The sequence below is a fragment of the Mustela erminea genome, chromosome 4, assembly GCF_009829155.1.
Source record: "Mustela erminea isolate mMusErm1 chromosome 4, mMusErm1.Pri, whole genome shotgun sequence".
Taxonomy (NCBI): Eukaryota; Metazoa; Chordata; class Mammalia; order Carnivora; family Mustelidae; genus Mustela; species Mustela erminea.
The window spans coordinates 131,902,996-131,927,636 of record NC_045617.1 but is presented as its reverse complement, the minus strand read 5'-3'; the positions used below and the strand labels follow the sequence as shown (position 1 = coordinate 131,927,636).

At 47.7% G+C, this 24,641-nt stretch overlaps 1 protein-coding gene across 1 annotated transcript in view; it reads right to left on the bottom strand.

Moving 5' to 3' along the window:
* BMP6 (bone morphogenetic protein 6) overlaps window positions 1–23,192 on the bottom strand; it is a 145,562-nt gene extending 122,370 nt beyond the window's left edge. The window contains exon 1 of the mRNA XM_032341059.1: window positions 21,639–23,192. Within this exon, the coding sequence (XP_032196950.1) occupies window positions 21,639–22,287 (649 nt within the window). The 5' untranslated portion in view covers window positions 22,288–23,192. The remainder of the gene's footprint in view (window positions 1–21,638) is intronic.
* Between the last annotated feature and the right edge of the window lie 1,449 nt (window positions 23,193–24,641).

Genomic DNA, 24,641 nt, shown 5'->3' with positions numbered 1-24,641 from the left:
TCCTGCAAAGGAGAGCCCTGGGTATCTTCTGATGGCCAGTTTGTCTGTAATAGGCCCACAGAAGTGACTCTGCTGGACAGAAGCCACGTCTAATTCTGTGGCCATTACAGCTCTTAACACGTGGGGATTGCTCCACAGAGATCTGTAAATATAATTTAATGATGTCTCCGTGTAATCCAGATTGCCAAATCTTTCCGCAGCCTTACTCTTGGGCAGAGAATGTATGTGTCAACACAATTATATACTTTGAAATATCTGCCGCACTGTTAGGATCTCTTAGAACAACAGTGAGTACTGTTTCCTAGAAATCCAGGTGGGTGGGCTAACGGAGAAATAAGGTAAGGCTTAAAAAGTCAGAGAGTCATCATTGTTTTTCATTTCTTAACCAAATTGCTTTCATAATATAGCAAATTGAGAGGGTTGGTTTTTTGTTTTTTGTTTTGTTTTGTTTTTTTAGATTTCCGAATTAATGAGTTTGACATGTCTACTACATTTTAGTTAGGGAGCCCCAGGAGATGGTTCTGGGCTCCATTCCTCCACCAGAGGAACACACTTTGCAACTCTCAAGCCAATTCCTTGACCAATTTGGCAGCACAACTGGCCAGGCTTGCAGGTAGTAGAACGAGTCCTCTCAGCAAAATGTTCATTTTTATGGTGTTGGCTTTCACCTAATTATCAGCGGGAGGCAATACCACTTGGTCAAGTTCGCCTCTAAGCTACATCAAAGGCACGGAGCTTAATGTGACTGAGTGTGGAATAATCCAACAATGTTCGAGGCTTTGGGTTGTAGGCAAGGACAAGTAGGCTGTGCATTTTAGTTCTGGCTCTAAGTTAAGAGTAGATTAAGCAGCATCCTGAGATGGACCCATCCCCCATCGTCTTTGATGCAGTTGGAGAGGACATGCAAAGTGGAGAGAATCAGAGCTTGGACACGGCCGAATTGGGGGCAGGAGCTGACATTTAACCTCAATGGGTTTGATGACCACGGAAACCAGATTTACAAGAAAATAAATAGCCGCCAGGTTATTGAGAACCTTACTAATTATTAAATTTCTCTTTCCAATAAAGAATGTTCACTTTATTTTTAATAAATAGAGAATAGGGGTCCCCGGGTGGCTCAGTTAGTTAAGTGTCTGACTCTGGATTTCGGCTCAGTCTTGAGTTCAAGTCCTGTTTTTAAAAAAAAAAAAAAAAAAAAAAAAAAGGAAAATAGGGCACCTGGGTGGCTCAGTTGGTTAAGTGCCCAATTCTCGGTTTCAGCTCAGGTCATGGTCTCCCTTTTGTGGGATCAAGCCCTGTGTTGGGCTCCGTGCTCAGTGTGGAGTCTGTTGGAGATTCTCTCTCTCCCTCTTCCTGACCTTCCCCCTACTGTGTTTTCTTTCTCTAAATAATATATGTGTGTGTGTATTACATATATGTGTACAAATACGCATACGTATGTATATATGTATTATACATACATATATAACATGCAATATATATACACACACAATAAAAAATTGAAGAGATTTTGATTTTTTTAAATTTCAAATTCCAGAACCACCTGGAAAAGTCTCAAGACACCTAGGTCTCTATATTTATACAGTCCACTTAGTTAAGCTGCAAAAAGGCAGCTAAAACACAAGCAAACCACCCAATAAAAATTAAATGCTACTGCAAAAGTCATTGGGGGGAATCTCAAGGTATATCGCTGCCTTGCATAGTTTCAAAAACTTCAAAGACAAGTATGTGCATGACTTTGTTTCGGAATCCTTCTGCTTCCTCATCCTGCCCTTAACATTCCCTAATGGATGTACTCCAAATACGTTCCTATCGGAATACCAGCTACACCCCATAAGTCCTGTGTGTCTACGTATCAGCCTCTCCCTTCTCAACAGCTGGCTGCTGGAAGGACATGGCCTCTGTATTTTAGCAGCCTTGGTGCTTTTGGCAAAGCAGCCACCACACAATAGAGACTCTGGTGTGTAAGTGTACAGATGTGCAGGTGGCAAGGGATTCGGAAAAATGCCCTCAACATACATGACATCTACCTGCTCGCCTCCCCATCTGTCACCCATGCTGGCCCATTACCAGGTGTTGTGCCTTTCCTTAGGCTCTTTTTTTTTTTTTAAGATTTTATTTATTTATTTGAGAAAGAGAAACCAAGAGATAGCACAGGCAGGGGGGAGGGCAGAGGGAGAAGCAGACTCCCGGCTGAGCAGGGAGCCCAATGTGGGACTCGATCCCAGGACCCTGGGATCATGACCTGAGCCGAAGGCAGATGCTTAACCAACTGAGCTACCCAGGTGCCCTCCTTTGACTAGTTCTATCCCTGAAGGGCACCACCTCTCGTATCTGTAAATCTAACCCACCCAGTGAGGCTGCTGCTCAGTTTTGTCCAAGAACCACTTGATTAAAAACAATTTAGGATGCTTCTTAACAGGCAGATTCCTTGGCTCCACAGCAGAGAGAATAAATCAAAACCTCTGAGAGGGAAGCCCAGGATTGTGCATTTTGAGTGAGTTCCTCAAATGGCCCTGAAGCCCATTACCCTCCTGCCACGCTTAAAGTTTAAGGTCAAGTTAAACCTGCTTTAAAAAGTTAATCAACCCATGGGGGTACCTGGGTGGCTCAGTGGATTAAGCCTCTGCCTTCGGCTCAGGTCATGATCTCAGGGTTCTGGGATCGAGCCCCGTATCAGGCTCTCTGCTCAGCAAGAAGCCTGCTTCCCCCTCTCTCTCTGCCTGCCTCTCTGCCTACTTGTGATCTCTATCAAATACATAAAATCTTTTTAAAAAGCTAATCAACCCAGCAGTGTCCCACTGTCCCACCTGCCCTGAGGACTATGTGGGACACATTAACCCCTTGGCAAAAGACCCCAGCCCTCCACTCACGGTGACATAATGGGGTGTCGGCTGTTTCTTTAGAGAAGAGTCCCAAAGTCCTGGCCACAGAATAGTGTGGGACCTACTGATTCCCATGACAACAGGCCATGGTTTCCTGGACAATTTATTATTGAGCTCAAGCAGTAACTGGTTTCTCCCTAGTTCTTAAAAACAGACCTGAGACAATTTACAGAAAAACAAATTTACAGAATCAACACGAAGCAGATATGGAAATAGAAATAAAAAGGGGAAAGGGCAAGACAATGAGGTTCGTATAGGAAAATAAATACCATAAAATAAATAAAAGTAGTTCTGAGTTTCCAAGCGACCAAAGAATATGCAAACATGATCATTTATAATACCTCTGTATTCACAAAACACAAGTCAGGGGGAAAAAGCCTGAATTTCCCGGATACTGACAATCTGACCTAAGCACAGCTTCATATTCTCAAAAGCACATCAATAACATGAAACCCCCATGCTCACCGCTCCCCAGGGGAGGTCCGGGGGCTCACTGGTGCTGGCCTCTGGTGAATGAAACACACAGTAGGCCCTGAGCATCTACAGGAAACTTACCAGCTCTTGTTACACCGAAGGGCAGAAACCCAGTGGCATCGATGTGGAAATTCAAAGTGGTACTAGAGATTTTTCCTATTTTACTAGAATTCCTGATTCAGATCAATGAAAAAAAATTGGAAAGTCCCACATCAAAAGGTTTGTCCTCTGGCTACCAGCATTAGGTAGGACACCATCATACGACACCATCACGTTATGGTGTTATTATGTTATGATACCATCGTAACACAGCGGCACACTCACAATCCTTGGGAGGACCAGCAGTCGGTGCAAGAAAATAAGACTACGGAAATTTGAGACTGTGGAATTTCAAAATCATAGGCCTACAGAACCGGAACATTCCTCAGTCTGTGCTGATTATCCGGACATCGACAGGGAATCTTAATCATTCATCTTGGGGAGACTTAATAACGGCACACATCTCCACCCACTCAGAAGCCGACCACAGGAACCAAGCTAATTCAGAGGGCATCTGTGGTGCCCGGGGTTGGAATAGCCCCCAAACCTCCTGCTTTATTTTATCCCGCACTGGCATACTGCATTAGCTTTGTAAATTTCTCTCAAACTTTACTTCAAGTTCTAGAAAGTACCTCATAGATACACTCATTCCACAAGAATATTTACTGACTGAAGTTTCCCAGCTTGTTTTTACGGTTTCCTATCCTTAACATAAGAGGATGTGCTAAGTTGTATGACAAGGAAAGATCATGAAGATTTCAGGTAAAGGTCCCTTATGGCAAACAAATCGATAGCTTACAAAAAGCCCTTAAACTGAGCCGAGCGCTGTGCTAAGCTTGTTATATGTAGCATCTCAGTGAACCCTCACAACCACCATAAGAACTAAATGCATTTATTAGGCCCTGTTTTTGCAGGTGACAATATGGGAACAGAGAAAGCACTGACCTAAGGCCACCCCACTCAGGAATAAAGCCAACACAGCAAACACAGGCAGTGGCCCTCCAGCAACCCTTGGCACAACCAGAATCCAGCACGATGCGGTCGCCAACAGAAGGGAATTCCAGGGGAACAAGAATGGTGTCACAGCCCTCTATGTAAGTGATACCACATTTTTTTTTTAAGATTTCATTTATTTATTTGACAGAGAGAGACATAGTGAGGGGGGAACAGAAGTAGTTGGAGTGGGAGAGGGAGAAGCAGGCTTCCCGCTGAGCAGGAAGCCTGATGTGGGGCTCGAACCCAGGACCCTGGGATCATGACCTGAGCCAAAGGCAGACGCTTAATAACTGAGCCACCCAGAAGCCCCACCATATTCATTTTTTACTGTTGCCTTAACAAATTGCTACAGACTTAGCAGCTTAAAGCCATAGGTCGGAAGTCTGACACGGGTCTCACTGGGCTCAAAACAAGGTATTGGCAGAAGCCCTTTGCTTGCTGGAAGGCAAGGGGAGGATCTGTTTCTTTGCTCCTTCGAGTGGGCAGAATTCAGTTTCTTGAGGTCGCAGAGCTGGTGTCCCCATGTCCTTGCTGGCTTTTGGAGGGCCCGGACCACTGCAGCCTTTGGCCTGAGGCTCCTTCCTCCATCTTCACGGCTGGCCACGGCGGGCTGAGTCCCTCCCGCACTCTGAACCTGCCTCTTCTTCCACGACATCTCTCTGCCTCTGTGGCCTCCCTCTTCGGTCTGGGACTCATTGTCTGGACAATCTCCCTCGTGGAAGGTGAGCTTCTCGGAATCTTTATTCCCTTCTGCCACGTAAGGGAACAACATATCCGTAGGCTAACCTCAAGGGGCAAATGCTATGGGGGCCAGAATCCCACCTACCAGACACCAGCACGGGCGGTGATCACATCTCTAACCCGTCTCTCATACCCATGGTTGTCCGGAGTTTTGTGTACAGACGTAATGATGTTTTGTGAACTGTGCACTGTGAATAAAGATTCTTAGGAGCATGTCCTCAGGCAATGGATTAGGGGAGTAGGAAGAAGAGCAGGTCTCCTGCTTGAAGCGACACAGGCTAATTCCCAGCCCCAGAAGAGGTCACGTCTCTTTCACGCTACCCATTACAGGTGTGGGCTGGCCAACAGAATGGAGACAGACGAGGCGGGAAACCAGGCTGAATTTCAATCTGGTCAGTCCAGTTGGGCTGAGAGGGGCCGTGAGCAAGGCGAGTTCACCGCTCCCCGGTCTCCCCGAGCCAATTAGTTTCAAAAATGGAAACATTCTCTGCAGCTTGACCACAATTCTAAGCTCACAAACTGCTGTTTTTCATTGTAAGGAGACAGGAGGGAAGGAGTTCCAGGAAGACCAGGTGAAGTCTATTTAAATGTCTATTTAAATCCACGCGTTTCAGATTTTAGTTCCTGGAAGCACCACTCTTTCCACAAGTTATAATCTCTTAGGTGCTATTCACGAACTTGTCCCCTAATTTCCCTTCTTTATTAAGCATTCTAAACTTAACTGGAGGAAGGAAAAAATGCGGACTACTTTTAAAATCTCAAAAAGCCCCTCTGACGCTGCCGATACAGATTAAATGGGGGGAGGGGGAGGGGTTTACCCAGGCAACTGCGACAATGTCCCAGCCGGTCTCCCCACTTCCAGCCTCTTCCACACGCTGCCGGAAAGACCTTCCCAAGCACGCAGCAGCCGTTCCAGAGCCGTACTGCGAATTTGTAAATAGCCCCTCGCTGCCTACGGAACAAAGTCCAAACTCCTCAGAATTGCTTCAGGAGTCCTCACGGTCAGGTCTAAGCTTACTTATTCAACCCCCTTCCCCACCGAGTCCTCTACCACCTCCAGGCCGACTTGACCTCGGATGCGGCACCTCAGACCTCGCTGCACCCAGGACCCCGCCGCCATTGCCCTCATAGCTTCCTCAGGCAGGAAGGCCTGTGCCTTCCTCATCCACCAGCAGGAAGCCAACTCTTTTGTCTACACTCGCAGCCTGAATGTCATGACCCCCCATAAGTTAATCACATCTTCCTTGGTACGACCTGTTATCAACTCTGTCCCTCTCCCTCCAGCTAATACACCACCTCTCATCCTAAGGCTAATCTAGATCCTGGAAATGAAAGTGTTTATGTCTTGCATACTCTTGTAGGGAGAGCAAAAATTTAGGTGGGATGAGAGGGGGGGAAAAAAAGTTTCCTGTTTTAGGACCTACCTGTCTCATTACCCATAATTTAAGTACTGAGGAGCTGTTTAATTTTAAACAACTTTTATAACAGTCTATAAAAACAGAAACATCACATTGTGCATGTGCTGACTCTAATTTGACATTTTTTCCAGCCTATTTGGACATCCTTGTGCGCACTTAGACAGTCTCCCAGGATCGGCGGCTCGGAGTTGAATTCTGCCTGATTCCTTTCACCAATGCTTTGGAAATACAGCGAGGCAATAATGCATGTCTGTTTGGGCAACCAACCAAGAGACCACCCTCCCCCTGGCAAGACCTCTCTGGTCCTGGGCAGGGGTATCTCAACCCTGCCCATGGCTTTGATCTGTCTTTGGGTTTTAAATGCTCCCTGTTGCCTCGTGGGGAGCTAAGTGAGTTTGCTTCAATAGACATTATGTCACCCGCTCAGCCCTTACGTAAACAGAGTGTCTAACACCTTCGCGATGTAATCCGAGCCATCGAGCCTGGAGCAGAGGCTGACAAGATAAGTATTTTGTGTCGGCACCTGCGGGAATCGTGCCTCCTTGCATGCAAGCCTTCTGCATGGCACAACCAGGAAATTTACATTTAGACTCGACAGCAATTCTCCCTGACTCCTTGTAATACTTACTAAAGTAGTAATGACATCAGATAGAGGGAAAAGAATATTTCTTCTTCCCGGGGGCTTTTTTTTTTTTTTCTAAACCATCTAGAAAATCACAGAACATAAACCCTGAAGGGAGAAGGCAAAGTAAGATCCCTTTTTAGAACCACTTTTGTGAATAGAAGAGTTAGCGTTTCTCGTATCTGCACAGTGTTTCACAGTGTGTAATGCTCTCACTCAAAGGTTTGATGTTATCAGGGATGAGAGAAAGAAAAAAGACATGCATATGCTGATTTGGTTTTGGACCAACTGACCCACGTTGACCCAGTGAGCGTGTATTCCAGATAAGTGAAGGTTAAGGCGGCATGTTAGATACCTGGGAGTGGGAGGTGTCCAGGTAAATAAAATATTACACAATAAAGAATCAGAGAAGTTGGTGCTGAAGGTGATTTGCTCCAATCTGAGCCAGTCCTGGAATCTGAGGTTCCTAAGTCCTTCCTATAAGCCACACGGACTTCATCTGCAAACACGCACTTGACGTTAGCAAGCTGCTCTGTGGTGATCGGCACAAAGGAAGGCTCCGAGAGTCACGGCATGTGGCTCAGCCATGTCAGAAAGGCCACCGTGATGAGAAGGCATTCGAACCGGGGCTGGAAGGACAGAGCAGAGAATGGGGAAATGGGCAGTTGTACAGTATACATATTAAAAATCCGGAGAAAGGGCGCCTGGGTGGCTCAGTGGGTTCAAGCCTCTGCCTTCGGCTCAGGTCATGATCCCAGGGTCCTGGGATGGAGCCCCACGTCAGGCTCTCTGCTCAGCAGGGAGCCTGCTTCCCTTCTTCTCTCTCTGCCGGCCTCTCTGCCTACTTGTGATCTCTGTCAAATAAATAAATAAAATCTTAAAAAACAAAAATCCGGAGAAAAAGGCCAGGAGGAGGAGGAAATCGCACAGCAGTTGGTTAGCTTAAGGGTAGATGAGTGCAAGAGGTAAAGCTGGAGGGCGTGGGAATCCGAGAGGAATCCGGGCTTTATCCAGCACGCAGTGAGGATCCAGAGACAAGAATCCCGAGCACAGAGGATCCAGAGAACAGATAGCCAAGCTACGGGCTGAAGAGCCGGCAGAGATGCAAGGGTGGGTTAGTCACCGAGGAGACGGCACAGAAGTCTAGGTCAACAGCACAGTGACCTTGCGCAGGCAACTAGGGGGACGTACAGAGAAAACCGCTGGGGCTGAGATGGGAGCAGAAGCAGCAAGCCTGGTGACCGGCTGGATGTGGAGGAGGGTGGCTGGAGATGAAGCCCGCACCCCAGTGCCTAGCTCCCCGGTTAGCAGACCCGGCAAGATTTCCACACCAGATGCCGGGAGTCAGCAGGGTCCAAGAGGCTGCTCTCTAGAAACAGGATAGGTCTGGGACACCCAGGTGGCTCAGTCAGTTAAGTGTCTTCCTTTGGCTCAGGTCAGGATCCCAGGGTTCTGGTATTGAGCCCCATATCTGGCTCCCTGTGCTTCTCCCTCTCCCTCTGCTATTCCCCCTGCTTGTCCAACCACTCTCTCTCAAACAAACAAATAAAATCAAAAAAAAAAAAAAAAAAAAAGAAGAAGAAGAAAAAGAGAGAGAGAGAGAAACTCGCTAGGTCCACGCTGATCCACCAGCTGTCACCAGCCCACGACAAGTACAGAAGTGGAGCCTGTTCAGGTCAACAGCAATTTGATTACTTCATACCCGCAGAATCCAATAACTGAAGACTGAGGTTTGATTCATATGAATTTGGGTGTACTTTTTTTTTTTTTAATTTTATTTATTTGTCAGAGAGAGTGAGCACAGGCAGACAGAATAGCAGGCAGAGGCAGAGGGAGAAGCAGGCTCCCCGATGAGCAAGGAGCCCGATGTGGGACTCGATCCCAGGACACCGGGATCATGACCTGAGCCGAAGGCAGCTGCTCAACCAACTGAGCCACCCAGGCGTCCCTTGGGTGTACTTTTTAATTTCGCTTCTCTAATAACTCATTTTTGGTGAATTTTACAAAAGCATAGGTCTGCAGAAATTAAAAACAAACAAAACTAAAACTGGTTCTTGTGCAAAGACAGCTTGAGAAGCATGGCACCAAACAGCTCCTGAGCCGCATCGTGCCTAGACCACAGGGCGCAGGAAGAGAAGGGAGCACATGCATAGGTGCTCGGCGCAGACAGACCTCCCCGGGGCTGACTTCTGGCCCTCTGACGACACCAGCTACTGGGCTCCCCAGCACCATGGCCCGCTCAAACGCCAGGCCACGGTCTCTGTGGAGGGGCACTTTTAAGCCAAGCACCTGCCTGTCATCGTGCCCTGTGGCCACATGTGGTTTGCTGAGTCATGTGCCTGGGTGTGCTCCTGCCCCCTCACACCCCGTCCACGCCCCCCCGTGCTGCTCTGCGAGCCACATGCCTTCCCTTCTCAATCTTTTGCTGCTTTTCAGGAAATGTCCCCAAACGCAGCAGGAGTCTGCAGGACAGAAAACGAACCAAGAGGGAGAAAGCTGCATTACAGAAAGCAGAGAGAATTTTTTCACCTTTTGGCTGTATAGTCCTTTTGGGGAGGGTGGGGAGGTCTCAAAGTGACAAAGCCTTGTGAAGAGCAGGATGAAGACCTGGGACAGCAGACTGACAGGGACAGAAGTCAAGGGGAAAGGAGAAAGTGGGTGGAAAGGCCAGGGCAGCTTCCCCTGGTCCCGAGTTAGGGCGTGGTGAGGTGACTTCACAAAGCTGTTCCATTTCGTGTTCCATTTCATGACTGGCGCTATTAGGAACATCAGTACAGCTCTCAGGAACTTTCTCCAGATTTTCCCTATCTTACCATCTAGGAGTTTACAGCTATAAAATTCTCAGTTTTTGCCTTGTTGAGATAATAGGATAATAAGTGACATTAGTCATTCTTCCAGGCAAAGGCCATAAAGAAATGCAATACTTATGTTTTCTTGCAAAAAAAAAAAAAGCAGTTTCTACTTAAGCTTACAGAACACTTGGAGAAGGATGAGCATGGGGAAAAAGTTGGGGGTAAACTGTAGTCTACTTTCATAAACTTCTTGGACTTGTGCCCTACCTAAATTGCCAGAATTTGAAACAGAAACGCAGGAAAGCATCTTTGTGATGTTTCCCAGAAGGATCAGATCTTTTAAACTTGAGTATTTAGAAACAAGATGCCGCTAGGATCACTACCAACCCAAAAGCACCCCTACATGCTGGCTCTCAAAATTAGGAAAGATAATTCACCTATTTTTACTATTATCTCCTAAAATAAATATGGGAGGTGAGATACAGGATACAAGCCGATCGCAGCTGCAGAGAGCAAGCTCAACCCCAGGAAGGCTTGGCCCTATGGTTCTCGGTTCCAAGATAACCATTCACAAACATCTTCAGCAAATTCCTTTCTTAAGGATGCTCAAGGCTTGTAGAAGGAATGCATGAAGACCGACATCATCCATGAAAAAGGGGAATTTTCACTGACGTTCCTTTGTGTTAGGATGATTGCATTCCCTGCAGTAATTGTTTAAAAGGCTAGCTCAGGGTATCTGGACTGTGGGGATGGTTTCATAGGTGCAGGTCTATGTCAAGGGTCATCAAATTGTACACTTGAAATGAACTGCTTATTCTGTCGATTATACCTCAAGAAAGCAGTTTAAGAAAATAAAGAAGCAATGGGGCGCCTGGGTGGCTCAGTGGGTTAAAACCTCTGCCTTCGGCTCAGGTCATGGTCCCAAGGTCCTGGGATCTAGCCCTGCATCAGGCTCTCTGTTTGGCAGAGAGCCTGCTTCCTCCTCTCTCTCTCTCTCTCTGACTACTTGCGATCTCTGTCTGTCAAATCAATAAATAAAATCTTTAAAAAAAAAAAAAAAAGAAAGAAAAAAAAAATCAAAAAAAAAAAAAAAAAAGAAGAAGAAGAAGAAGAAGAAGAAGAAGAAAGATAAAGAAAATAAAAGAAAAGGATCACTCTGAGAAACACACCAGGGGATACCCCCAGCACCGAGTTCTGAGAGTCTCTAGTTCAGCATTTCTCTGCAGGCCACTGAATTAAGAGGTCATAGCAGTCAAAGAGTCCAAGCAGGGAAAGCAAAATCCCTGTGGGTGTTTACAGCAGAGGGAACGTAAGGCAGGGAACTGGTGGTGTAAACAGCCATGACAGAGCCAAGCAGCCAAACAGGTTATGAGGAGACGACCCATGGACTGGCAGGCGAAGGAAGCCATTTCTAGCCTCAGGAAGGAGAGCCCCCAGGAGTCCCAGCGGCAGGTGGGCTACGGCAGCCCAACCAGAGAGAGCCGGGAGCATAGCAGAGCAAGTTGCAGCAAGAAAGGCAGCTGCCTGGTGTCCCACCCAAGCTCCACCAAGATGACCAGGGGAAGTGTCAAGTGTGGACCTGGGGGCAGAAGCACCTGAGGCAGACATAAAAAAGCGGTTACAGAGCCAAAGTAAATTCAAAACCAACTCTCTTAAAGCAAATCAGCAGACTTCCTCACTGCTGGGGCTTGACACTCTGATAGACTTGTAAGTCTCCGAGGGGAGGAGGATATAAATGATCTTCTCTATGATCATCTTCTGCAGAACGTTTTGGAAAAGTAGTGTTCCATGAAACACTATTTAGAAAAAGCTGATCTGGCCAATGGGCTCGCATTATACAAATAAGGAAAGATATTTTACAAATAAGAAAAGAGACCAAGAAATTCGCTTAAGTGGCTTGACCAAGATCTCATAAGAGGGGATGGGACTAAGGCTGGAGCACAAACTCGAGCTTCCTATATCTTGATCATGCACCCTTTCCTGAATTCTATATGGAATTGGCCATAAGCACTTTCTAGCACCATCAAGAAAACGAGCAACTTAACCATTCTAATGGCCAAGGAGTCATTCTGGTGGTGCAAACCCACTGGAGACCAGGGAGATGGCGCACAGTCTGTTGCATCAGGTCAATGGCCAACCAAAGGCACCAACACTGTGAGACAAGAAAAGATGGGAAAGAGGAAGTAAATGCAGGGGAGTGGCTAAATTTACTAATGGGAAGAAAAGGGAGAAGCAAAAGAGAAGGAAGGAAACCAACCTCCACTGGGGACCACCTACATCCCCGAAGCCATGCCGGAGTCCACATCTTGTAATGAGGACAAAGGGTGCACGCCTAACAACAGGGGTCAAACATCCTCTATTAAGCAAATGAAATAACTAAGGAGCCTGATTTGTGACAACAGTTCCCAAAGCCAGTGTGAGGGGATTCCATACTCCACAGACACCATAAGAATGCAAAGGCCTGTTCTGTGGCCCCCTGGGAGAAATGGAACGCTCCAAAGGTCTTTGGCTGAAGCACTTAGGACCTCTTCACTATCACCTACGCTGAGTCTTAGTCCTACCTTGTGGTATGATTTTACTAGGGCTCAAGCAAGTGTCTATCTTACCAGCGGGTGACTTAGACCACAGCACATCCCAAGGCAGAAATTACGCGCTCAAGCTAAATTTCTCAAGCCCACTGATACTGCCATAGCCCCAAGATCTCCCCTCTTTTTGAGAGGTTTCATTGTGGGGGTGACAGATGTGGGGGGGCTGGCGGGTATTTAGATAGAATTCGGTGAGAAAACACTCCACTAAAATGGAGACTTGCAGGAAGAGAACTGAGGAGAATTTATGAGTGTGTCACATGTACAATGCCTGTCAAAAAAAAGTGGGGGGGTTGGGGAGAAAAGAAAATGGCCACAAGTTCCCAAAACACCTCAAATGAATTGCTATTTGTTCAATGGCAATCTTTTAGCGTTATCATGTTATTTGCTTATTTACCATTAATCTGGGTAGCCCTATCTCCCAGAAAACCCTTCAAAGCAAATAAGCCTAATCTATATATCAAATAAGCCTAATCTATATACCCAGACCTCTGGGTGGATGGAGTCTCTATTTAGCATTAATCTGATCTAAACAGTCTCTCCTGAGGAAACCTTGTAATTTCCCCCTATCCTGTCTCTAGGGCCAGTAAAACATATTTTTGTGAGCTTCTTGATCCAAAGGCGCACTAAATTCTAGTAGGTTTTCAGAAAGGAAGGAAAACTATTTCATCCCTCTCCTAACCGCCCCTCCCCCAAATTTCAATAATTTACAAGCACAGAATTCCTATAATTCTTGTTCATTCTTCAGGCTTCTTTGACCCCCCCAAATCCTGCCGAGCATGGATCAAACAGGGCACAAGCCAGGCCCAGGGAGAAATTTAATCGCTCATATCTCTGCCTAAAGGATTGTCTAGGTACTATGGTGACAGACACCTCAATGAAAGTATGTGGAGGAAAAAAGATTTTTAAACTCCCAGACTTTAAAAAAAAAAAAAGTGGGGGAGGGACTTGTAATGGATTTGGGGTCAACGCACAGAAGCACAAAATCAGGTCTATAGAGTCCATTGAAATTATTTATATGCCAATGTGGTAAGACCACAAAAACAAAACATTCTCCAACAAAGGCATTTTCTTTTCCTCCCCCACAAACTCTACCTGTTTTGAATTTTCATATCCCCATTGATTTTTCTGGTTATGTGTATAGCTTCTCCACAGAGGAGTTTTTGGGCAGTGAAAGGACTCTGGGTGATACTATAATGACAGATTTATGTCCTTTAAACAGCAGTCCAAACCCAGGGAACACAGGACATCAAGAGTGAATCCTATGGTGAACAATGAACTCAGGTAATCAAGGTAGATTTTTCAAGTATAACAAATGTACCACTCAAATGTGGAATGTTGACAGCAACCGAGGCTATTGTCATGCGGGCGGAGAGTATAGGGGAAATCTCTCGAACTTCCATTCAATTATGCTATGGACCTAAAACTGCTCTTAAAAAAAAAATTACTTTTTTTAAATGCACAACCTCTGTTAACTTACTCTGACATGCAGGGGTTCAAATAAAATCTGGAATATAAAAATTTAAAAAAAAAGCCAAGTAAAACTCTTAGTCTCTGATTTTGTACTTTATAAAGCTCTGTCTTCAGAATATTGAAATATAATTTATAGATTTGAAAGTGGGGAGAGAAAACAACTAGTCTCGGGGATTTAAGCAAGACCACTTATAAAAAAATCTTCCGACCTAATCAGGGCATAAAATAGCTCACACCCATCATAGAGTTAGTTCATGCTTTGCTGATACACAAATCAGAATTTTTTTGCCAGCCCATGTTCGCATACAGGAAACCAACAAGACTGTAAACACAGGAACAACGATCAACACACACAGATGTCTAAGGCTAGAAGTCACATTCTGAACAAGGTGAAAAGGGTAAGCGGCAGGAGAGTCATAATAAGGATCAAGGCAGATATCAAAGTTCAGTGTGTAGAAGGCTCGGGGCTTGGCTCTGTCCTGGAGACACTGTTTTCTGCCTGCAGTCAAAGTCAAGTCCCGGCGCTCACCAACCCCACCCCCACGGAGCTCTCTGATGATGAGAAAACAATCTGAACATAAAATCAGCAATACACTGCAAGGACATTTCAGGCCTAGGACAATCCCAATCTACCCAGCAGGATCAGTCATCAAGGGCGTATGCCCAGGAAGCTGAAAGTCAGGAAGGCTCTCCCACTCGGAACCAGAATTTCACTCTGCAAAAATGTTTGAAGGGGAGTCTTCTATCCGGTCATCTGGGACTGGGTTAGAGATAACAAGACCGTGGGGACCCATCAAGGAATGACCTGATGTCATTTAGATATCCCTTCTATTCTGGACCCAATCATTATAATAATGGACAGAGGAAGGGCAGGAAGGGAATCCATGCCTGCGGACCTCAGTGGAACAATGCCACTCAAGGCAACCTGGTTTTCAACTCACTTTCAGAGCAGAGAACAATTCTTTGGGGTGCGCACTGCTTCTGCATGCCAAACAAGGGGATATTTATAGATAGGCACAGCTTTTTCTTTTCCAAAAGCAGAGTTCTAGGAGTGAATACTACCCACAAGGAGAAAACCCACAAAATTCCAGATCTGGGCTTCCCCACCTCTCGCCCAAGGCAGGGCTCTTGCAGGCTTTTGTAATTTCTCCTTAATTATCCACTCCTGCCTGACCAATGGCTCCGTGGCCCCATTCCTCTGATGCATGAGGACCTCTCTGTGGTTGTCCCCCAGCCTTAAGATACAACATCAATGAGGAGGAAATGGTCCTGAATAAATCAAACAAATTTAACTACAAACATAAATGATCAGACGATGTGCAAAAAGCCTTTAAAGTTCTAAATTCTATGATCTATGGACAACAAATTTAATAGTAATCCTAAACATCCTATTAAGGATACTGAAACCCTGCTTTCAAACGGGGTGTCAGGGGCGCCTGGGTGGCTCAGTGGGTTAAAGCCTATGCCTTTGGCTCGGGTCATGATCCCAGGGTCTTGAGATCAAGCCCCACATCAGGCTCTCTGCTCAGCAGGGAGCCTGCTTCCTCCTCTCTCTCTCTGCCTGCCTCTCTGCCTACTTGTGATCTCTCTCTGTCAAATAAATAAATAAAAAATCTTTTTTAAAAAGCTCATCTTTAAATAAATAAATAAATAAAATGGGGTGTCAGTGGCTTGGGCATGTTTTCCCAGAGAAAACAATGCTATGGAAGGGAGCTGTCCCCGGCCAGCTCCAGAGTCTAACTTTACACATAGAGGAATGATATAGTACATATTTATAGTGGGGAAAAAAAATAGAGAAAAGACTCTTTTTGGCTGAAGATTTTATTTACTTGAGAGAGAGAGAGATCACAAGCAGTGGGAGGGGTAGAGGGAAAAGCAGACTCCCCGCTGAGCAGGGGAACTCAAGGACCCCAGGATCATGACCTAAGCCGAAGGCAGACGCTTAACCAACGGAGCCACCCAAATGCCCAAGAATGTTATTGTCAAAATACTAGTAATTGAACAAAATATGCAGTCAACTTCAGCGAACCACAGTTTCTTATTTCTAATGCTCCCTGTGGAAGACGAGCAGGTACAACTGAGTTCTGAGAATTTCTGGTACTCTGAAAAACTTCATAAGGGTGATGGCCCTGGCTCTTTAGTGAGTCTATAGATTTCATGACCGTGAGAATGCACGTGAGACCGTGAGAATGGTTTTCCTTCTCCTCGATATAATGGTCACCACTTGCCTATGTTCCAGGTATGACAGGAGCCATTTTCTGGCTTACCAGTTTCCAAAGGGCAAGAGTTGGAAGGGAACACGGCCAGCCAAGATGTTAGAAAGTAAGGGTGTTACAAGAGGAGAGAATGCACTTGAATAAAAGCAGCGGAGCTGTCATAATGAAAAGAGAGAAAGGAGGAGGCATCAGCTTTTTCGTGAGGCACACTATGCCCCACACTGGGCCCTGGGTGACACCCTGTGGCCAAGGCAGCCATGTTACCTGGCACTTGGTTGGGTTGGGCCATGGCCACAAGGAGGGTGGGGACAGAACGGTTAATGTGTAACAGCGGTTCGCCTACATGAGGACTCTCAATTGTTCATCTCTCAGGGAGTTGCTACATTGATTTCTCCTTTTACTTGGGTATTTCTGGAAGCTTCTAGTCAGGAACACAGTTGTCTGACTAAACTCCCTATTGCCTGCTTTCCTTCCCACCGCTGGAAGCGCCAAAGAATAGGAGGTGACTAAAATTCAAACAATTGGAGAGAGGGGGAAAGGCAGAACGAGGCTCACAACAGAAAACTGTACTGCCTTTATATGAAGGGGAAAAAACGGATTCTACGGACTAATTCATTTTCACATACAGAATGGGAGGCAGAGAGCGAAGGACAGTTGTAAAAAATTAGAGAACGCTGGTGAATCGTCCAAGAAATTGTATGCTCTTTGTGATCCTTTTCTAACTCAGCTCCTTCAACAGAGGGGGAGCCAGGACAACAGAGCGATCATCTCTGAGAGTCTGCTAGCCACCTTTGACAGCCAGCATGCACCCACTCATCCCTGGATTCAAGTAAAATATTACTTTGAAATCCAACATTTAAAGTCACTCAACTCTGAAAACAGCGAGGGCATATTGAGTAATATACTGAGTTCTGAACCTTGTTGTCCTGCTCCCCTTCCCCCCGCCACAGTTTTTTTTTTTTTTCTTCTATCAGTAAGAACCCTTCCTCCATGCTAATCAGAGGTAAGCTCTTAAGTAGAGGAACTAAGCATGATTCAGCACATTTAAAAAGGATTTATACCCATTCTTAGAAGGACAACCAGAGGAAACACCATCTCAAGTCTAAACAATGATATCTGCTTGCCCTTTGATCTGAGTTTAAGGACACTTTGTACAACTTTTTTTTGTTGTTGGAATACCACTGAATTTCACATTTACTACGCGAAATTTCCTTAGAACATCCACTGTTCCTTTGAACCACACTCTTGCAACCAAATTCTCCAAATTATATTTGCTGTGAGTAGCCTGCAGGCAGGGATTTATTTTCTGCTAACAAAAATCTTCGTTAAGTAGAGGCAACCCCCATGAAAAATAGTACCACTGATCCCTATGTTTATGAGAAAAAGACAGTATAGTGTATCTGGTTACAAATACAAGTAGGGAAGATTCCATTTTTCTTCTAATTTATGTTTCCTAAGGGTAATTTTGTTCAGAAGATTTCCAGTATTTTTAGTACAATAAGTTTCTTGTTTCTTGTACTAATACATACTGATTCCCCTTTCTGAGCATATTTTGAGTTATTTCATTTTTACCCTAGCATCTAGAGATCAACACTTCATTAATTCAAACTAAATGAAGTCTGAAATGCAGAGATTTAAAGAAACCTTAGCACTACTCTCAAGGGTGATGCACATTAGAAATATACATATGGGTAACTAATTTAAAAACAGGTATATTAATAAAGTATTAGGGTATACATCAGACACCATTAACCAAAATGTCCTAAAGGTCTTCTCTTCAAATGTCTTTGACTTCACAGAAATCAGGTATGCCATTTCTAAGTGATCAGACCTTCCAGACTAGTGAAATATGAATTTTAAGTGAAGGATAGGTCTTTTTCATCAATTCAATCTTTATTACACATCTTTCCATGTGCTCAGTATGATATTAAGATGTAGGCTTCAATGGTGGATAAAGCCTGGTTGCCTTTTGAGGCCGCCACCCAAAGAGGGATGATAAGTGAGTAAGCAAATTTTAAAGAAAAAAAAAATACACATTCTTTTTGTGATCTGTGCACCCAGGAAAAGCAGCAGCATTCTGTGACAGTAAAGAATGGGTAGGGACGGTCAAAAAGGCTTCTTTAAGAAGGCGAATTTTAAGACCTAAACGATATTTCAAGATACTTCTCCGAGGTCCCCAAATTGGCCAGCCTGCTTATTAGACTGCCAAGACATTTGCAGCATTAGCAAACAAGTAGAAAATGGCATCTGGGGCCCCGACTGAATGCACCCCGCACACTAGCCTGTCAGCGCTAAGGAGGTTACACATGTCCAGCCTATTCACACACAGAGAGTTTCGAACAGTCAACATCAACATCAAACAACCAGCATTTGGGATATGTGGGAGAAACTTAATTCTGTTGATTCTACTTCCTGAAATCAAGCTGAGAAGGCTCAGTGTGTTTCAGATGTATTTCATGAATAAATTATTCTCCCTTGTGTGTGGGGGGGGGGTAAAACTATGTATCACATTCTCTTATACTTTCAGTTTATTTCTGTAACTACCAGGTGTAAATGTAGTTGAAAACATGTATCTTTCTGCAAGTTCTTTAATGAGTCAGGTTAGGCCTGCTAACATGCCATGGAGGTGGAAATCAGCAGAATACTCCCAACATCCTAAGCAATTACTTTCTTCAAATGAACTGTACTTAGGCTCAGAGCCATGATAATCAGATTTTATCACATTTTAGCCTCTCGTTCTGAAATCCTCTTTCCTACTGCTAAATGCATTAAGATTAAATAGAACTGTGGCACTGGCAGGTGGAATGGCTTGTGACTTGGATTCTACTTACCTGAAGGTTCCCCCCCTAACTGCCCATGTGGAGTCCGGGGCTGGACCTACAGACCGCGACAACGCATAGTCAGAAAGCCCAGCGCTATGACAGGAGGCGCTTGGGGCAGTTTCCCACCCAGGAATCTCTTCCAGTTCCACATCAGCCCGTCCCAGGCCTGAGCTGACACGCCTGTTGAATTCTCTTGGAAATTTTTCGGTGTTTGTTTTTTGGACCTTGAAGTTTTCCCTTATGAGAAATGTAAGTTAGATCATCACCTTAACGGGATTAGTTGACAACCAGCTTCAAGCAGTGTGACTCAGAACCACTGTGTACCTGTAGACCCAAAAGGTCAGACAAGCAAGAAACAAGGAGAATGTAGAGGTCATTAAACACAGTAAATGTCACCATCCTTTACAAATTTTGCCTCAAGCCAACTCTAACAATTTCAAATACCACCGCAGGCAGTGGCTCCCGAACACTGGATCCACATGAGCAATCCTTAGAACTATGGACACCTGCCTTCCACCCCACACATTCTGGTTTAATTGATACAAGGTACCGTTACAGCATCTGGGTTTTTAAAAGCCCCCCTCCCCCCGGAGGTGATTGTAATGTGCAGTAACCTTTGGGAGCTACTGACATAAGGAAGCATTGCTCCTGATCGCTTACTGGGATGATCTGATTTCTTGTCATGTCAGTATTTCTTGACCGTGGTGGCACATTAGAAAAACCAAAGACACTTAAAAGATGCCAGAGCCCACTCTCAAAGACTCTGACTTAATTGCTCCAGGGAGCAGCCCCAGTATCCTTTAGTTCTTTAAGTGTCCCCAGGTGATGCTAATGGACAGCCAAGGTCAGAACCGTGGACTAAGCCCAGGCACGGTTCTCTGGAGACTGTAAATGATTCTCAGTGAAAGAGCCAGAAGGACCCTTTGTCCTCCACTTTGTCCACGTTGTGACTACCCCAAGAGCCAAGGCTGTCAGGAAACAGAGGAGGCAGATGGAATAGGTAGAATTCACTAAGCCAGAAGCAACAGAAAAGAGGAAGAGCCCTGGCCCTCTGCGCTGCCCCTCCCCTCCCCCAGGCAGACTGTATTGACAGCTATGAGAGTCCTTAGAATGCTTCCTGGAGGGCCTCAACCTTGGATTTGGTTCCAATCAATGATGAAAATTCTTACCCATCGGAACTCCTGGCACTGTAGTAGCAAGACTGGCAGGCCTTGAGCCTCCGCTCCCTGTGAGATTCTGTTTCATGAATTTCCCAGGAGGCTTTCCGTACCAGTTGGATGCAATTGGACCTCCCTCTTGAGCCCCCGCTCCTTCCTTCCCCCAAATCCCAGCAGAGGTGAGAATCATCTCATAGATGTATTTGTAAAGAACTCGCTGAACTATCTTACATAGTAATCATTCAAGCAAATAATGTCCAATGACAGACATCTTTGACGTGGCTTTGACAAGTGTCTGGTAACCTACTTTGGGGCCTGGGCAGGGCCACACGTCTCACACGGGAAAGGAAGTCCGCGGAGACCCACCCCTGACGTGGCTACGGCGGGCGCCCCCATTTCTGCCCGCGAAGAACGTGTCCCCTACATTCCTTTGTCTACGCTAAGCTGAGTCAGTTTATGAATGAAGAGTAGCACAAATCAGAGGCACTGATCCTTAAAAAAAAAAAAAAAAAAGTCTTGCCTACACCATTCTCATTTACAGATGAGAAAACTCGGGGGGAAAAGGGCTATGTGACTCCGTCCGGGTTTGCCACAGAACATTTGTGGCGGAGCCCGATTTAGCCGCCCTTGAATTTCCATTCTGTTGCCTGGCAACCAGTTCAGACCAGCTCAGCGCCCAACCCCGGCCCCTAACCCGCACCCTTTCTCTGACCGTGCAGCTCGGGCAGCAGTGATCGGGAGTTCAGCCTTTGGGGGCACCCGCCAAAGGCATGTGAACTAAGATCCTGGATGGGATACCCCTACTGTGCTGGGGATCTGGTTCCAAACCCACGCGAACCCCGTCTGGCATGCCTTCCGAGGTTCTTTTGGCACCTTCCTCTGCAACCCTCCTCCCCCGATTCCATGGATACCACTTAACACAATCGCGTCAAGTTTCCAAAGTTCTCAGTTGCTATCAGATTCCCTAAAAATCCCGGTGGAGGAACTGGCACTCAGAGCTTTAAGGGCGTAAAAGAAATCAGGAGGGGAAAGAGTGCTGAAGACTTCTCCTTCCCAGATGGCTACACTTGGGCGGGACTTTTCTGCTCAAATCGAGTTAACCTGGCCCCCGCATTACTGGAAAAAGCGCGGAGTACGCCCGGACGCCACAGTCCGAGGGCCCCAAAGCCCGGCGCGCCCCATCCCGCCCGCGGCGTCCGGCAGCCCCAGCGCGCAGCCGGGCGGGAGGCGCGGGGAAGCGCACGTGCAGCCCACCCCGCCGCAGGTGGCGGGAGCGCAGCCCGCCTGCCCTGGTGTCCCCGCCGCGTCTGCCGCGCCCCGCGTGCCAGGGTCTCCTCCACCCTCTCGCCTCCCTCCCCGGGCCCGAGAGACCGTTATGGGGAGAGTGTTTTCGCCACTACGCTACCCCAGATCCTTACCCAGGTTCACAAAGCTCATGACCATGTCCGCGTCGTTGAGGAAGGCGCTGTCCTGCGCGCTAGTCAGTGGGGACGCGCCGCCGCCTGGTCCCGCGGCCAGGAGGCTCTTGCCGTTGACCCGGGGCGGCGCGCCTGGGGGCGGCTGCCGTTGCTGGGACAAGCCTACCCCTCCGCGAGGCCCATGCTGCCGCCTCTCCTCCCCCGACGCCCAGTCCTCATCGTCGTCCGCGGCCAGGGCGTTGTACAGATCCAGCATGAAGAGGGGCGCAGACTTTAGCCGTCCGGGAGGGGGGTCCCCGCGAGGCTGCTGCTGAGGGAGTGCAGCGGGCTGCGGCTGCTGGAGGCCGTGCAGGGGTCGAGGCCGGTGGGGGAGCCCCAGCACCGAGAGGATCTCCTTCTGCATCTCGCGCTTCTCGTGCGTCTTGAGCCGCCGGTAGAGGAAGCCGGAGGAGGAGGACTGTGGCGGCGGCGGCGGCTGCTGCTCCGCGTGGCCCGGGCTCCTGCCGTCCCCCAGCAGCGCCCCCCCGCCGGCGGCGGCGGCGGCGGCGGCGGCGGCGGCGGGCAGGGGCGGCCGAAGCGGCGGGGGCCCGCAGCAACTGCACAGCAGCCCCCACCACCAGCACAGCCACTGCGCCCTCCGCCCCAGCATCCCCGCCCGGCCGGACTGGCCCCGCGGGCCCCGCGAGGCGTGGAGCGGCGGAGCGAGGCCGGAGCGCGGCCGCTGTGGCCCTTGGTGTGAGCAGCCCCCGCCACCTCTCGGCGGGCTCGCTTCCCCTTCCTGGCCCTCAGTCCTTATCTCTCATCGTCCTCTGGGGCGCCCCCAGTTGCCCAGGCTGGAGGAGAGGAGAGGGGGGAGATCACACGGAGAACCACTCGGAGAGGAGCCCCACACTCCGGCGCAGGTCTCGAGAGGCGCAAGGTCCAGGCCAGGTGCGTCCGAGTCCCGGCTGCGCTGCAGCCCGCGCCCTCGCCCCTGGGCGGGTCACGGCGCGGTCACTCCCGGGCCTCGCTGCCCGCGCACGTGCGTTGTCCCGCTCCCTCCCGGACGGCTGAGTGGGAGCCGGGGCGGCGGGGCGGCTCACCAGCTGGGGGAGATGCCCGGCATCATCCCCGCGCACGCCTCTCCGTGGCTCGCACAACCGCCGAGAAGTTTACTCCGCCGTGGGGCCCAGGCTGAGGCGACAAGGCGTCCCGGGATGCCAGTCTTCTCCGCGAGGCTTAACTTCCTTTCCGCTCACAAACTCCGCGCCTCTCCGCCCTCGGGCACTGTCGCTGCCCCCCAGAATCTCCGCGCGCTGCTCGAACCCCCAAGGGGAGGCGGCAAGGATCTTGCTTTCCGTTTAGAGCTCTCCCGGCTGCCCCGCAAACACCGCTCGCAGACAGGACGGGAGGGAACAGGACCCGCGCGCGGAGCAGTGACCGCGGCAACGGCGCGGGAATTCGGAGTCTCCCGCCTCTCGGCGCTGCGCTCCCCGCAGCGGCCAACGTGGGCTTTCTGGTGCGCGTCTCGCTCAGGTACCGCACTCCAGCCCCCGAGAGTCCCTGCCCTCCTGGGTAACAGACAGCTTGGCAGCCAATGAAGAGGCAGCCCTCGCCTGTATTTAAATAGGCCCGCCCCCTTCTTTCACCCTCCCTCTCCAGGGAGGCGTGCCTCGGCCGCGCGTAGGTTTCAAGCACAGAGAATTCTTGGAGGCACCAAAAGTAGGCGCGAGGTAGCAAAGGCGAGGAGGTCATCGCTAGTAAGGACGATCTAATCAACACCCCAATGTAAGCCTGTCTCTTTTACAATCACGTAAAAGGCCCGAATTGATGATTTAACTAAATAAAAGCAAAATCAGTGCCACCTGTATTCACAGAGGAACAGAAGGAGTAGTTTCTAGTTCTTGGTGTCTCTTGACAGTTGTAATAGAGGCGGACTCGTGACTCTCAAAGGCAGCTGCGCGAAGCTGGGACACACCCGCCGAGAAGCTGCTCACAAACAGGCCACAAAGAGGGCCAAATGTAAACCCGAGCCGGCGTCCTGGGGATTGGGGGCCAAACACGTTGATTTATCTCTTCAGATCAGCTTTGGCTTGGCTTCTTAATCTAGCACCTTAAAGAAAAGGGGTAATTAGGTAATATAGTAGCCACCTGCTACTTACTTTTCTTGGAAATATTTCAGTGCATCTCCAGGTTTTCTGTTAACTTTTCATTTTAATGTGTTGAAATACAATAGAGCTTTCATGATGCTAGATAGATAAAACTTGGGGAGAGGTGGTATAGAAAATTCCTACTCAGGTAGGGGCTTGGCATGTTCCCATTCAGGGTACTAGGGGTGCCGAAAAGTTGCCGGCAGCATTAGACAAGATCAAGCATTTAAGAAAAGTATTTAAGAAAAGGGGAAGATAGTATGTGTGTACGCCTGTGTGTTCTCCACTTGCTCCTATGTGCACAGACAATACGTGCACATCTAATAGATGGGCCACAACTTATGTTTGTGTTTTCAACAGCACAGTCCTACCCAGGTGCCTGACAGGCACACTTCTCAGTCACAGAGAGGGACACCTCTACCCAGACACCACCACTATAAGCCATTCAGGATGCAAAGCCACCTGCTCTCATATTATCCAAGAATGCCCAGGAATCTACAGAGCCTACACATAAATTCACTTAAAATACTAGGATCTTTTACTTGGTGAAAAATGTGCGGGTTAGAAAATAAAACCTTCACTGACCAAGGCATTTCTGAGCCAGTCTGGAAAGATATAAACTGTGGGATTCATGGACTTATGAGATCATGGGGTTTCTGCTGATCGAAATCTGATAAGCATTTCTGTCTTATTTCAAAGGATCTATTTTTCACCGGGAAGGGTCTTCACCTCCCCGCCCCGTACCCACCCATTGGACTGCTCTTTCTGGCTCTCTCTCAGCTCAAACACAGTGATCCTTTAGTCTTTAATTCTACAGATTTAATTTCTTAACTCAGATTTACTTCTACGAGTGAAGTCTTTAGTCCTACAAAGG